This window comes from Chelonia mydas, chromosome 16, assembly GCF_015237465.2.
Source record: "Chelonia mydas isolate rCheMyd1 chromosome 16, rCheMyd1.pri.v2, whole genome shotgun sequence".
Taxonomy (NCBI): Eukaryota; Metazoa; Chordata; order Testudines; family Cheloniidae; genus Chelonia; species Chelonia mydas.
The window spans coordinates 19,918,343-19,934,983 of NC_057857.1; the positions used below are offsets into that span (position 1 = coordinate 19,918,343).

At 37.3% G+C, this 16,641-nt stretch overlaps 1 protein-coding gene across 5 annotated transcripts in view; it reads left to right on the plus strand.

Moving 5' to 3' along the window:
- Positions 1–16,641, plus strand: part of CAMSAP1 (calmodulin regulated spectrin associated protein 1) — a 46,817-nt gene that overhangs the window by 21,539 nt on the left and 8,637 nt on the right. For 3 of the 5 annotated variants that reach the window (XM_043530473.1, XM_037880069.2, XM_043530475.1), the window contains exons 6-12: positions 2,143–2,284; positions 3,971–4,110; positions 4,196–4,292; positions 8,508–8,685; positions 11,061–11,152; positions 12,671–12,755; positions 13,153–15,589. In XM_043530473.1, the coding sequence (XP_043386408.1) occupies positions 2,143–2,284; positions 3,971–4,110; positions 4,196–4,292; positions 8,508–8,685; positions 11,061–11,152; positions 12,671–12,755; positions 13,153–15,589 (3,171 nt within the window). The remainder of the gene's footprint in view (positions 1–2,142; positions 2,285–3,970; positions 4,111–4,195; positions 4,293–8,507; positions 8,686–11,060; positions 11,153–12,670; positions 12,756–13,152; positions 15,590–16,641) is intronic. The other 2 variants (XM_043530474.1, XM_037880070.2) reach the window with 1 other exon arrangement.

Below are 16,641 nucleotides of genomic sequence, written 5' to 3' on the forward strand. Positions count from 1 at the left end.
GTGACTTACCCAAAGTTTCAAAGCAAGTCAGTGGCAAAGTGAGGAATAGAATCTCCTTGACTACCATTCCAGTGCCCTGTAGATCACCCTGGACTGTGTGCCCTCCATTATGTCACTTTCAATGCTTTAATTTTATAGCAGGGATACTCTACTTTATACTGAAATTAAACAGTCATTTCAGCACGGAAGACACAGGTTTAAGAGAATAATGGATTGAAAATAACTATTTAGAATGGAGTGGATCGTTCAGACTCTATTTTTTATTGTGAATGTAATGTCTTTCACTCCAGTAAAGGAAATGAGGAAGCCTGTAGTTTGGAATGCTAAGGATTGCTAATGACTGGCTCAAATGTAATAAAATATATATATATATTGGCACTATATTTAAAATGGGTATAAAACTTCTCCATTTTAGTAGTCTTAGGTTTAAAGAGAAATCTTTGAAGTTCACCATTAAACTGCTTAACTCTACTGAATAATGTGTAAATAATACACTTTTTAAACTAACCAGATCACCTTAGTATAGGTACTCATTTTATTTGATTTCGCAACCACATTTCCAGTGCATAATAGATTTGATTGTTTCATGACTCTGATTCATCATCATCATCATCTTACTATTTCTTTTTGTGTAAGCCTGATCTGATGCATGCCCTATCGCACTGCATGCTGGAACCAGTGGAGTATGCGCGTGTGGTACAGTATGATTAACATTATATTACATATGTATGGAGAGCTCCAGGCTGGGGAAAAAAACAAATCTGCACATGGTAAAGAAAACAAATGTTCTACCAAAAAAATTAAGATAGCTTTGCCTACAGTGTAGCAAATATTGTTTACCTCTCTCTTCATACAATATAGATATTATTTAACAGACTTAAAGAGCTATATATCCTTTGCAATGGAAACTTAAAGCTAAACTTTATGTATTAAATAACTTAACTTGAAATATGCTGTCACCTAGTTAATTTCTTACTTTTTAATTTGTTATTGAGTGACCTTTGTTCCATTGAACAGAATTTTTCTCAGCCGGTGCCATCCTCAAATATATATATATTTGTAGAACGACACACCTTTCCTGAGCTGTCTTGCAGAATGTATAGTATCATTCAGAAAAAAAATGTTTTTTAAAAATAAATGCATTTTATGTATATATTTAGAGTAGAATATAGTGGCATAGTAGACCAGATTATAGTAGTCAAAATAGTTTCTCAAATGTAGATTTTTTTTTTTATGTATAAATGAATATTTTCATTCTAAAAAGGATTTCTGCTAGGATTCATAGTGTAATCATTTTTGATGTCATTCCATTAATTAGCTAGAACTTAAACAGCACACTCTTAAACTGCTGAGGTACTTTACTAACCAGCATGTGACTTCTTAATAATATTAACATTAAATAATTTTTAGATTGGAAAATTACCTAGCAGGATTTCCAAATGATTTTACTTTCTGTAGTTAGACGACTTTGAGTAGTCAGCACCTACTTCCCAGAATCTTTAGGGTGGGGTTTTCAGAAGTGCTCAGTATTGACTTGACTTGCTCATGCTGAAATCTTTGGGAGTTTTGCCACTAACTTCTGTGGCCTCTAATTTTGCTGTCATTTCTGATCACTTTTGAAAATCCAACCCCAAATTTGTTTTTCTGCTGTACAAAACTCTGTTGATGAAATTTTCTGTGGTATTCAGTATCCATTCAAGAGATGTTTGATCCAGATAACTCCTTGCCTGTGAGGTCTGGGTTGATATTAGTAGGGGACAAATGAGAATCTGACACCCTTGCCATGATTAAGTTTTGCATTGGCTTTTCAAGTTTTAAGTGGGTTTGGCCTAGTAGTCTTTGTCTTTTGTATTTGAGCTGTTGCACTCACACCTCTAAGTGGGTGGAGCTTGACTTAATCTGCTTTTAGTTTAGGTTAGATTTAGTGTTGGGGAGCGCTTCCAAATGTTACGGAAAAATGTTAAAAAGTAAGTATAATAGTATTCAAACTTGACTTCCATTGAGGGAAGAGGCTAACATTCTAAATGATTCACAGTAGATATAACCAATTAAAACTAAAGATGCACCATAGGGTATTTCAGTAATTATTCAATAAAACATTGCACTTCTTATTCGCATAATATGACTGTGTCTTTTATTTAGGTGCGTTATCGACGAGACCATCTTTCAAGCAGGCAATTACCTTATTTTCCATTACTTGAAGACCTGATGAAGGATGGCAGTGATGGTGCTGCTCTTCTAGCTGTGATACACTATTATTGCCCAGAACAAATGAAGTTAGATGGTATGTGAAGAAACTTTTTTTTAAAATTACTTTTAATTGAAAAAATTCAACTACAAACATGGTCAGATATAAAAATATGCAATTGATATATACAGTTGGTCATTTTTTGTGCTGCACTGTAGTATTTGTTAAACTATAGCATAACCCAATAATTAATCTCTTGTCCAAAATTAACTTCACGTCAGGCAAATACAAATTTTTCATAAGATCAATATTTGGTGTTTCTAAAACAACAGCCTTTTGATTCATTACTTTGCATCCAAAGGCATTCTGAAGAATATAACTACTGTAGTTCCATATCTAATAAATTCTGATGTACATCTTTATTTTGTTTTACAAATCTAGGAATATCTGAGAATGTTTTTGTTAAAAGGAGTTATTTTAGTAATTTGCCTTCAAACTTAGTCTCAGGAGAAAGAATAAGTATACAACTGTCCATTTATCTTTAAATTTTCTCCACATATACAAATTATATGTTACCAAATTATGTATGAATGGCAAAAATATTAATCAAATTTAAAAATATAAACTTTTTTGAAATGTTTCAGAATATACAAATCATAAACTTGGATATCTACCCTGAGATTTATTTTCCAGGTATTGTTTTCCTGTATGATTCATTTTCTTTATTGAACTATACATATTTCTAAGTTTAACTCCTTTATTAAATTTTCTGCTCTCCTACCGTGCAGAGTTATTTACATATGTGCAGAATGGCTTAAAATGCTAGCTGTTCAATTGATTCTTACATTTTAATAAGCCAAGTCCTGGAGTTATCTCAATTTCATTCCTTTTTGATCAGTTTGTTCAAAGTAAAGAGTAATATCTTAATAGATAATAGCATATAAATACCAAATATTTAAAAGCCAGACAGCAGAATGTATTCCATTTCTTTGAACTCTAAATAAGTTCTGGAAAGAAAAAGGTAAAGATGATGTGATGGTAGCTCTTTTTTGTTTAATAATTGTCAAAGTATACACAGTTACTTAGCGAACAATTTGTAAAGTCTGACAGTGGATTGTGATGCACTAATCTGACACTCAAATACATAGTTTTTAAATGTTCTACTGCTTTAATACAATATCAGGGATTTTGTAGCTTTATAATGGAAACAATGTTTTTTTTCTTTGCAATAAAGTTTGCTGCTTCAGGACAAACAGCTTTTTATTCAGTTGGCATGGTTTTGTGTGTTCTGCTTACATTATTTTACCATGCCTATCACTGCGGTTTACAAGCCCTTGTTTGAATGGGTGTTCCAAATTGAATACAAAACCATTTGTTATGCCTATGTTTGTTCCTTCCTCCTTTCATGTATATATGACTTCACTATGATGGTTGATTTCAATTTAGGACCAGTTTAGATGCGTCGCCAAGGATTCCTCAACTTTTCATTCTGGAAACTGTTTTCTTCTAGTTAAATATGTCTTCAAAGATGATTGTAGCTACAAGGGTGCTTAAAGTCCATCTGCCTGGTAGATAAATGTCACTACTGGTCCATAGGTTGGTCAAGGGGTTCAAGCAGTTTTCTGTATTGGAGTCTCCTATATCCCTGTTCTGAAGCTGAGGGTTCTTTTTTTTTCTTTTTCTGCGTGTATTGTTTACAGTAGCTATGAAATAAACTGTGAAGCCAGTATTCAATTCACCAGGATAGTTTCAATAATACTTAACTTTATCTTTCCACACCAGATATCTGTTTGAAGGAGGTAACCTCAATTGCAGACAGCCTCTATAATATTCAGCTTCTGAGAGAATTCTCAAATGAGTATCTCAACAAATGTTTTTACCTTACATTGGAGGACATGCTGTATGCTCCTTTAGTTCTGAAGGTAAGACTTGTAATGGAAAACACATTTTTGAGCAAAATGTAGGTAAGCCACTAACCTAAACTTTTTTTATTTATTTTTTTTAAAGCCTAATGTTATGGTTTTCATTGCGGAACTATTCTGGTGGTTTGAGAATGTCAAGCCAGACTTTGTACAGCCCAGGGACATTCAAGAAATAAAAGATGGTGAGATATTTTGACTTTTCGGTAAATATTAAGTCTATTCTATTTGTTTAAGCAAATATAAACTAATGAAATTGCTTGTTTTTTCTGCATTGCTCTATCCATTGATTGATTTCCACCAAAATATTTTGTTGTTTGAAGTTTCTTGAAAATGTGTACATTTCAAAAAAAATTGCCTTGAGATCCAGCTGTGGATTGAAAGATATGTGATTGTATCATCTGCTGTCATGTTTCACATTCTTTTAAATAGTTCTCTAGCAACTTCCAGTCTTGAATGGAGAAGGATGTTAAAATTTTTCCTCATTGTTAATAATTAAAACTTCATAGAACACCATCAAATCAGATACAGTGAAGAGAAGTCGACCACTAGCTCATTTCCACTTATTATTATGAGTTTACATATAACTTTCTCCAGCTTTGGGAGTTTTTTGCTTGCTTTTGTTATAGAAGTGCTAATGGCTCACTTCCCTCCTTTTTGAAACTTTGGAGGGAGTTAAACTGTAATATAATACAGTTTTGCCAAATTGCAGTTGAGGATTTATTTCTGTCCTCTTGAGATTTTTTTCAAAGGGCAAAGGTAAATTACTTTCTTTCATCATATCACGGATCCTCTGTAACTGAAGACCTAAAGCCTCACTTCTTTACCAGACTAATCTGAACTTCTGAATTCATCTGTTAGGTCTCTCTCATGTAATCTTAACTTCAGTGGAGTAAGTTGTGACTACTTACACCATCTGCTTATGCCTGCAGAAATGAGGCAAGAGTGCTTGCTTTAGGTCATTTCTTCTGCAGCATTGGAATCTTTTCCATTAAACAGCTGTTAAAATCTTGCTTGAATGTTCAGATGATGCAGCCCTTTTAAAAACAAGTGTGGTAATTCAAAATACTTAAAATTATTAAAAGAACAGGAGTACTTGTGGCATCTTAAAGACTAAACAAATTTATTAGAGCATAAGCTTTCGTGGGCTACAGCCCACTTCATCGGACGCATAGAATGGAACATCTAATAAGAGGATAGATCTATAGATATATACACACACATACAGATAAGTTGGAAGTTGCCATACAAACTGTGAGAGGTTAATTAGTTAAGATGAGCTATTATCAATAGGAGAAAAAAACTTTTGAAGTGATGATCAAGATGGCCCATTTAGACAGTTAACAAGAAGGTGTGAGGATACTTAACTTAAGGAAATAGATTCAATATATGTAATGACCCAGCCACTCCCAGTCTCAATTCAAACCCAAGTTAATGGTATCTAGTTTGCATATTAATTCAAGCTCAGCAGTTTCTCGTTGAAGTCTGTTTTTGAAGCTTTTCTGTTGCAAAATTGCCACCCTTAAATCTTTCACTGAGTGGCCAGAGAGTATGAAGTGCTCTACCGGTTTTTGAATGTTATGATTCCTGATGTCAGATTTGTGTCCATTTATTCTTTTGCTTAGAGACTGTCTGGTTTGGCCAATGTTCATTGCAGAGGGGCATAGCTGGCACATGATGGCATATATCACATTGGTAGATGTGCAGGTGAACGAGCCCCTGATGGCATGGCTAATGTGATTAGGTTCTATGATGGTGTCACTTGAATAAATATGTGGACAGAGTTGGCATCAGGCTTTGTTGCAAGGATAGGTTCCTGAGTTAGTGTTTTTGTTGTGTGGTTGCTGGAGAGTATTTGCTTCAGGTTGAGGGGCTGTCTGTAACCGAGGACTGGTCTGTCTCCCAGGATCTGAGAGTGAGGGATCGCTTTTCAGGATAGGTTGTAAATCTGTGATGATGCGCTGGAGAGGTTTTAGTTGGGGGCTGAAGGTGACAGCTAGTGGTGTTCTGTTATTTTCTTTGTTGGGCCTGTCCTGTAGTAGGTGACTTCTGGGTACTCTTCTGGCTCTGTCAGTCTGTTTTTTCACTTCAGCAGGTGGGTATTGTAGTTTTAAGAATGCTTGTAGGTGTTTGTCTCTGTCTGAGGGGTTGGAGCAAATGCGGTTGTATCTTAGAGCTTGGCTGTAGAAAGTGGATCATGTGGTGTGTCCTGGATGGAAGCTGGAGGCAAGTACATAAGTATAGAGGTCAGTAGGTTTCCGGTATAGGGTGGTGGTTATGTGATCATCGCTTATTAGCACAGTAGTGTCCAGTATTCGCAATGTTCATGTGTACTCTTGAATAAGTGCTACTCTTCATCTTGGAAATGGCTGCATTTCAGTAAGAAATGGAATTATTACTCTGTACGAGGAGTGTCAAACACATGACCCATGGGCAAGATCCAGCCCACAAGACATATTGGGATTGTGCAGAATCTCAGCTTTCATTTTAAAACAAAAATAAGTTCTTATGGCTGCAGAGTGTCTTCCAGATGTGAACAGAATGTAACCAATGTAGTCATGGCGAACTGAATCTGAAGACAACCTGAAACAGTGTCTCAGAATTGAACTCCCCATCCTCTAGTAATCTGATTGAAGTGTCAGCTATAAAGCTCACTGGTGACCTTTAATTGCCAACATAACCATGTCATTGTTGGTAACTTCAGCAGAAGGAATGGGGAAGGCGGTATGGGATTGCAGTTTATGGGGGTTGGGAATTGGGAGTTGCTGCAGGGAAGGAAATGAAGAGAACACAGGAGACTCAAAGACAGGGCAGGGGGAAAGAGAAACAAAAGAAAATAGGGAAACAAAGGTAGGAATAACAGTGACCCTTAAAAAAAAAAAAAAAAAAAAAAAAAAAAAAAAAGCATAGTTTCTGAATGAGTCAATGCGGCAATAGGGCACTGAACAAATAACTTAAGTTCTTTTACTACATAAAAGCCATATTCTCCCTTTGAGATAGAGAGCATTCTGCTGTGCATTGAATGAAGTATATAGCCCTGAATTTATTTTCCAGCCCATGGATTGTAATTTTAATTACAATCCATGGGCTGGAATTTCGACACTCTCTTCCGAATGAGTTTGACACCCTGGTATACGTATGTGAGTTTTAAAGCATTTTGGGATGAAATATACTATGTAAATGGAAGGTATTTTAATTTAAAATGCTCAGTCATCTTCCTATCAGTGACAGACTTAGATACAGTGCTGATTTGAGTCCCATCTTTATTGACTGTCACTACAATTCTTTTTTGTAATACAGCTTTTTAGCACGAAACCTTGTTCTCAGAAGTGTTATTTTAAAATACATTTAGAAAGTTTGTCATTAGTAACTTCCACGTATAGTAATTAAGGTAGAGCGCAGGAAGTAGTGGAGCTCTATCTTGGTTTTTTATTTTGTTGAACCGTTACCTAAAGTGCTTTAGAATCACGTCACATTATAAAATGCTGCTTCTGAATCTCATAACTTGTTACTCATGTGGGCTTGTCTTCACTGAAGTATTAACTTCAGGTATAATCAAGTGTTTCTCACAACCCAACTCATGTCCACACACAAATCTATAGCTTGAATTAAGTGGTGCTTTAAACTTGAACTAGCTGGCGCATCAGGTGGCATTGGTTGAAGATCTAGTGCTGCTGATGGTCAAGCTAGTAATGCAGTGGGGATGCAGCTTCAGGTTATTGTTTGAGTTAGCACAGTTCATCAACTGCTATTCAGATTACTCTGTACTTTGAATGTTTCACAGTGTGGTAGGGCTCACTTGAGCTAACCTGCAGTGAAAATGAGATGAAAAATGTGTAAGGAAATGAGAATTATGGTGAAGTTTTTTTTATTTATATGCTTAAAACTTAATAGAATCATCCATAATCCTTTTGCTGAAACTATTGAAATTGATACCAATTTTCTTATTCTCAAACTTTGTTGCATTAGTCTAAATTTTAGATTTTGTAATCTTCTTTGAGACTCAGAGCATAAAGGAAAATGAAGTAGGTAACTGTATAGTACTATTGCCTCTGAAGACCTGGATTCAACTTCACATGTGTCTCATGTATAGTAAATTAGGTAATTCATCCACAGACAGATATTTTTAATTAAAAATCCACTGTTGCCGTTTGCTCTAACTAATCTGACTTTCATGATTGCTCATCACAGTGTCAGTTTTCCTATCTGTGTTATATATTTGATTATTCTGTATTTTAACTATTCTGCATCATAAATGTTGCAAAACTAAAGTGAAATTTGAAGTATCCTGATGTTCTAATTCTGACCTTCTGCAGTGAGGCTATATGATTTTTTGTACTACTTTCTAGTATTGTTGTTGTAATTTGAAGTAGTGCTGACACTTATATAAATATGTGCAGCTAAAACAGTGTTGCAGCAGAAGAGCTGTCGTCCGCCTGTTCCTATTTCCAATGCAACTAAACGAAGTTTCATGGCTAGTCCAGCTAGTACAAGTCCAGCAGACCTGCAGCCTTCAATTCAGCTACCCCCAGAAGCTTGCAACAGGTATTACCTGCACCCTGAAGAATCTGACTATCTGTAAGTCTGTCTTTCTCTCTCTAGATTCATCGTCTTGCTTCTATTTCCAGTTGGGTAATCTAGGAATTTCTATTACTGCTAAATTATCTGGTTTTGTTATATATGTGAGTTTAAGGTCTTTGCACTCAGTCTCTAAAACGTGTACAAGTCTCAAGTTTAAGGAAATATTTGACAGTGGTCTATGTGATCTTCATAGCATGAGTGAAAAACTCTAATCGTGATAGCAATATCACTGTATTAAAAGCTGGACTAATTCTCTGTTAGGCAAAATTTTAAAAAGGAAAGCTATTCTGGAATGGCAGTGTTACTGGTAATTTCTTCTGAATGACCATACAGAAAACAAAACAAAAACCCAAACTGAAATCAGTCTACTGTATGGACAGAAGAAGAAAAAGAGAACAGTAAGCAAGAGAAATGTTTGAGGGGAAAAACAGACTAGTTTGGATATCCGTTCTAATGTTGCTTTCCATGCTGATGATAACTGGAAGTCTTTTAATGGTTACTGGCAATTCTGGGGTAGAGAAGCCTTTTCCCCTCAAAAATGGTAGCGTACCTAGCTATTCTTCGAGTGACGGTACGGCTTCATGATTCCTATTCTTTGTAGAGGATGGAGATACACCTGGTGGGCTGCTCTTATGAGAGGTAGTTGCATTATTCAGTACGGAGGAAAGTGGACTGAGAGAAGGAACTTATCTATGCTAAAGCCTAGAAAACAATTAGCTAGACCAAGTCAAGGACTACCATCTCTTCAGATGATGTTGATCAGGACACAAATAAGGGTGTGTAAAAATTGCCTTACTGGATCAGACCATTGATTCATTTAGCACATTATTATGCCTCTATGACCATACAAGCTGCCAGGAAAAAAAGGTGAAGAACCCTGAGGTGGACAGTTTGCAATAACCTGCCCACTGGGGACATTCCTGCCTAATCTCCTCAAAAATTGGCTTGTGCCCTAAAGCATGGGTGTTTATATGCCTTCAAACCATTTTTTTTTTTTTTTTTAAATAATCCTATCTAATGTAGCCATGGATGTTCTGAGTATTCATGTAAATGTCCAATTTTATGAATTCGGTTAAGGTTTTGGCCTCAATGATACCTTGTGGCAATGAATCCCACAGTTTAATTGTGTAAATTTTTCCTTTTCAATTTTAGAGTTGCAGCCTTTCAAATTCATCAACATTTACCTTTTCATGTATTATGAAAGGGGGTAAATAGGACCAACCAGTTTATCTTCTCTTTATTTTATACATTATGACCCCCCTTTTTTTGTTTCCCCTAAACTAAATGGTCCCAGTCTTTTCAGTCTCTCTTCGTATGGACACTTTCTTTTCTTGCTTCTAATACATTTTATTACTGTCTCTGAACCTTGTTTATTACTACTATATCTCTTGTCAGGGAATGTGAAAGATGGGGACATACCAATGGCATATTATTTTCAGTATTAGTTTCCATTATAATCCTTACACAGGATTATAACATTTTAACTTTTTTCACAACTGCTGGATGTAAAGCAAAGGGATTGGTTGAACTATCCACAGTGACAAGCAGGTTTTTCCCCTGAGTTGTTAGTTAACTTAGAACCCACTAAATTGTATGAAAAGTTCAAGTTGTTATTTTAGAGAGAACTATCGATTAAGAAGTTGAGGCAGCAGAGCTGTGGATGGTAGCACTTTAGGAGCCAGTCTGTTAGTTCATTTTGTCTTTTGATGTAACAACCACAAAAATCTGCTACAGCATGGCATTTTGGTTTTGCCTTGTAACCCTGTAGCTTTCGTGACAAAATATGTATTATTTTCACATATTCATGACAATATATTTAACTTTGGCACCGATCATATTGCAGACGGTTGCTTCAGTTTAACAGCCTATTCTGGATATGTAAAATCTCTCTAACTGATTTGGGTTAAAACTCTCTGGATTTCTTTTCAAATATTCTATTCTCTTTTGGATTTAATCGTAAGATTAAACTAAAATCTTAACTCTAGGTTACTTTTGAAGAGGTGTAAGAATATAAAATTATTCAATCTTCCCTCGGTCCTCTTTCTATTAGTTATATATGTGTTTATCTCCAGTGTATTGTTAAATGAGTTACATAGTAAGATCACTGCATGTGAATAAGTAAAACATGTCAATTTGATTTCCAGTAGTAGACTGAAATGTATAATACTGTAACTGAAATATTGATTTTAATTTTTCATATGCAGCTTAGAATAACTTTCACCAGTTCTTTTATTCAGTGATACGTTTTTGCTTGGCAAGAATGGTAGGGTATCGGCTATCAGGTAACTTTCCTAGTATGTCGCTTTCCTTCTACCTTTCTAGAAAAGGTTTTCTCATGGAAGTGATTAAGTTGTTTTTGGTTTTTTCCTTAGTGGCAAAGGAAACCCTGCCTTTAGCCCATCCCATCCATTACTGCCTTTGAGACAGAAGCAACAGAAATCATTGCAAGGGGAGGATAGCTCTGGTAAGCCTTCATCTCAAATTTGTATGACAATGTCTGGTGAGTTTTCTAACTGGATCACACCTATCCCTTAACACGTGACACTGTCAGAAATTTTTTTTTTCTGGATTTAGAAACTCTAACTTAAACCTTTTTATGAACATACATATTTTTAAAGAGTTGATGTAATTCTTTGTATACTGCAGTATTTGCCTTAAAGATGGATAAATAGAGGCCATATTGGTGGTTGTATTTTTAAAAGGCTTAATGTTAATCTGTAATACAGTATTCAGAGAACCTATCTGAATTTTCAGAGGCTTTTAAAAACGTAGGCATACTGAGAACATAATGAATTGTAAATGCAGACCTCTTGTTGGCAGGAACTAGACTGCGTGTTCATCTAGTGAATATAAAGGTGACAAGGAGTCAGGATTCCTCCTATTCCCAGTGCTCTCACAGACTTGCTGTGTGAGTCTGGCAACTCACTTTATCATTCTGCAATATTGTGTATGTTAAGCAAAACTGACTTTTGAGGATGGATTTTGGGATTCATCAATCTGGAAGATGTTGACCAAGAAGTAGCCAGGGTTGGAAGGGACCTCAGGAGGTCATCTAGTCCAACCCCCTGCTCAAAGCAGGACCAATCCCCAATTTTTGCCCCCGATCCCTAAATGGCCCCCTCAAGGATTGAACTCACAACCCTGGGTTTAGCAGGCCAATGCTCAAACCACTGAGCTATCCCTCCCCCCTTAATTTGGGGGAAAGGTGGGGAGATGAGTTGCATTTGTTGCTATATGTGGTTCATAAGTGAACAATCTAAAATTGAATTAAACAGTCAATCAATATGCAGTCACATATGTATCTATTGTGGTTAAAGATTGCTTCAGAATTTAATATTGACCATATAAATTTCTTGATATGAAAGGGATTTTTAAGATGTCTTCAAGAAAAATATTGTAAGAGTGCAAAGTATTATCAATATAATTTGTTTCAAAAGTGAGTGTGCTTCTTAATTAAATGTACAAAGAAATGAACACAAACAATTTGAGTTTCTTGGAACAAAAAAAGCAGCAGCTTATCAAAGGTGTGGAGACCTTTGACAAAAGGGTTAGGAAATAACATGGTTGTCAATAAAAGCAAATTTACTCAATGTTCCAATATGTTTTGCATATCTTTGTATTGAGAATTATTTTTTAAAAATGGCTATATGAAAGGATCATATTCAAGTTTTGTATTTATAATTAAAACAAATGCTAGATGACTTGTTTTATAATCTTTGATATTAAGGATTTCTTTATACCTATATTGTCTACAGTCCTCCTAAAACACATCCATTTGTTGCAGGTTAGCTTTTACTTTTCATATCTGTTTTAAATATTGAATTTGGCTTTATTTCATTTTTTCCTGCTTAAGTATGCTAAGGTTTACCTGTTTTATGCTGCCATCTCTTGGTGATGTAGTTTATTGTGTTTAATGTTTTAAAATGATGATATAAAAACACCGTTTCCAAAGCTTTCAGTAAACATTTAAAAAATATTATAGGTCATAGACATCGTTCTAATTCTTTGACACGAGTTGATGGGCAGCCACGAGGTTCAGTTCTTGCATGGCCAGAGAAAAAACCCAGGTAATTGCTCTGTTTGATGTAAGAACTTCCTTTGTTCAGAAGGGGGGGTTAGACTATATGGCAAGTTGACTGCAATAGTGTGTAGTCTGAATTGTTGGGAGCCAGGCATATGTAGTATATTTAACTTTATTTAAACACACTGGCCTACATGTTCAGAGGTGATTGGTGATTTGGGTGCCTCAATCTTTGGGTGACAATTTGAGATGCCTAAAGGGATGTGATTTTTTTTTCAGAAAGTAGCAAACACTGCCCAGCCTCTCAAGGTCAAGGCATCTCAAACTGCCACCTGGTATCACTAGTCACTCTTGATATAGGCCAGATTTTTATATGTTGTTGTCACTGCACATTTTTTACTTTTGCATCAGTAGATTCTCTTTAATGGCTCTGTCTCTTCTAGGCCTCTGTCTCAGCCAACACCATTTGCTCTTCATCATGCCACAAGTAGCGATGTGGACCCTGGATCTGGTGATAGCATTAGCCTGGCTAGATCAATCAGTAAAGACAGCCTAGCTTCAAATATTGTCAATCTAACTCCGAAACACCAGTCTCATCCTTCATCAATGAAAACGAATGGAAAAAGCTTGCTGAATAATGTTGAAATTGAGGATGAAGATGAAGAACTTATTGCAATAATCAGATCTGATGAACTACCAGACAGGGGTGATCTCGACCTGAAAACTGTATCATCCAGGGCACCTAGCCTAGTTGCAACCGCATGGTCTTCAAAAACACAAAGTGAGGCCATAGAAAGCAAACCAGATAGTTTTTATTTAGAACCTTTAATGCCTGCAGTCCTAAAACCAGCAAAGGAAAAACAAATGATCAATAAAGAGGATGAGTGTGGCGAGGGGAAACAAAGGGGCTTCATAACAAAAAGGCTAAATGAGGGGCACGTCCCTATGGTCCGTAAAAAAGCAAATAGCAATCATGGGGATCATGATATTAATAGGACTTTTACTCCAATTTCTAGTTCTGATTTCACCGCAGTTGCAGCTCCCTGTACTGCAGATTCAATGACACTCTTCGAGGCAGGATTAGAAGCTCCTAGTCCGTTAGCTAGTAGCAGTTTAGAGCCTTCATCTCAGGAGCAATCCACTGGAGGATTCTTCCTTCATACTGCCAAAGTTGATGAAGATGTAACAAGCAAAGTCAATGTCAGCTACGTGAAAAGTACTAATCCACATGTTCCCAGTACCACATGGACTATGGTGAGACAAGATTCTGATTCAGATCTCGATGCAGAGGTGGCTGAACAAGATTTGGTGGTAGTAGATGACCATCCAGTAGTCTCTAAATATATAGGTGAAGAAGAATCGGCAAAGTTACAAGAGGATATGAAGGTAAAGGAACACGAAGATAAGGATGATGCCAGTGGACGTTCAAGTCCATGTCTGAGTACAATTTCTCAAGTTAGCAGTGTGTCCATGACTAGTGGGAGTGTCAGAATGACTAACTTTGCAGAACGGAAGCTCCAAAGACTTAATAGCTATGAAACAAAGTCCAGTACAAGTAGTTCCCAAAAGACCACACCAGATGGGTCAGAGAGCTGCCCAGCACCATTAACAACATGGAAACAAAAGCGAGAGCAAAGCCCCACCAGACAAAATAAAGATAACGTCAATCTCTTGGCTTCTGAACTGGTACAGCTCCACATGCAGTTGGAGGAGAAGCGAAGAGCAATAGAAGCTCAAAAGAAAAAAATGGAGGCTCTGTCTGCTAGGCAGCGACTAAAGCTGGGTAAGGCAGCTTTCTTGCATGTTGTTAAAAAAGGGAAAGCTGTTGATGTTCCACAGCCACTTAAACCGGAACACTTTGCAAAAGAATACTCTCGGAACAGTGGTGAAGATTTAGATGATGTGTCTTTGAGTTCAAAGTCTGAGGAATTTCTCGTAAGAGAGGAAGAGAGAGAAGAAATGCTTTATGATTCACAAGAAGTAACAAAAGTGAAAATGCAAGAAAACATAGCTTTTGTTGAGCTACACAAACCAAAAGAATCTGCTGCTATGCATGAAATAGAAAAAAGCAAGATTATTTCTGCTGCTCTTCTAGAAGATAATGGTGCTGAAGTGGTGGATATAAATGAATGTGATCTTTCCATTGAAAAACTAAATGAAACAATCAGTACACTTCAGCAGGCTATATTAAAGATTTCTCACCAGCAAGAACTTCTTATGAAATCTCCAACGGTACCATCACCAAGTACAAGAAATAATTCACAGGACCAAAAGGTAAAACCATCAATTCATTTTGTTGAACCCCTCTCTCCAACTGGAATGAGCAATCTTCGTAAACCGCCTCGACTTGTTCAAGGGCGGAGTCCTCGCTCTGGAAGACCAGTTGAACTGAAAGTTGCTAAAGACAGACATCAAAACTCAGCACGTATTAAAACCCCAACACAAAGTGTAGAAACCTTACCACATTTAAGACCATTTCCATCTAATAATCCATTCAGGACACCAACAGAAACTGGTTTTGAAAATAGTTCAGATCATGGAAGCGGCTCTCAAGATAAGTTTTTCTTTGATAGCTATAGACGCCATGATGAGAGTAATCAACGGGCATGTGTTCTTTCCACTTCCAAAGACGCAAATATTCTCTCTGAAATGAGCAAAGATATGAATAGCAGCTTAAAAGAAGGATTAAATTCTTCTGATTGCTCAGGAAAAGAAAACGTCCCAGTGGATGAACCACTGAGAAGCAAGGTTAATCTCATAGAAGTAGACCTGTCTGACTTAAAAGCCCCGGATGAAGAAGGAGAAATTGAAAGTCAGGATAGCTCTACAGACATGATAAATGAAGGTGATCAGAAGTCTGGGGTAGGGTTTTTCTTCAAGGTAAGCACAGGACATTTTCATTTTCATGTATATGAAGCATCATTAGACATTTGTTTAATATTAGAATCTAGTGTGTCTCTGTTTATTCCTCAAACTCCTTTGGCCCAACTCACCACAGTGTGGATGCACTTTTATGATAAAAGCTCTTTGTATAGAAAAGAGTTCTTTAAACTCATGGGTGAAATCCTGGCCTAATTGAAGTCAATGGCAAAGCTCCTGTTGATTTCAAGGAATTCAGGAATTCACTCCATATTTTTTTTTTACTAATATGGTCAAAGGGATTTATTCTCTATATTCAGAAGATAAATGCAATGGGAAGAATACGTTGCTTGCATTACATATATATTTTATGAAAGTAACTTACTATTGCTCATTTACCATCCTGCTCTCAAAAGTTGGGATAGGGAAAAAAGGATTGGCTGGAATACACATTTCATTTTCACTATGCAGTTATTAGATTGGGTGGGCAAACTTTTTGGCCCGAGGGCTACATCAGGGTTGCAAAACTATATGGAGGGCCAGGTAGGGAAGGCTGTGTCTCCCCAAACAGCCTGGCCCGCGCCCCCTATCCGCTCCTTCCCACTTCCTGCCCCTGACCCCCCCTCTCAGAACCCCTGACCCATTCAAACCCACCCCCTATCCAACCACCCCTTCTCCCTGTGCCCTGACTGCCCTGACCCCTATCCACATCCCCGCCCCCTAACGGACCCCCTGGGACTCCCACACCTATCCAGCCCCCCCGTTCCCCTTCCCTGACTGCTCCCTGCTCTCTGTCCCTTGACTGCCCCCCAGGACCCCCCGCCCCCTTACCATGCCGGAGCCAGCCACACCACTGCGCTGCCCGGCAGGAGCGGTGGGCCAGAGTGCTGGCAGCGCAGTGCGCTGAGGCTGCAGGAGAGGAGGAACAGCAGGGGAGGGGCTGGGGACTAGCCTTCCCAGCTGGGAGCTTAGGGGCCGGGCAGGACGGTCCCGTGGGCCAGATGTGGCCCGTGGACCATAGTTTGCCCACATCTGCATTAGATGGATTTTCATCATGTGATGTATGAAGCTGA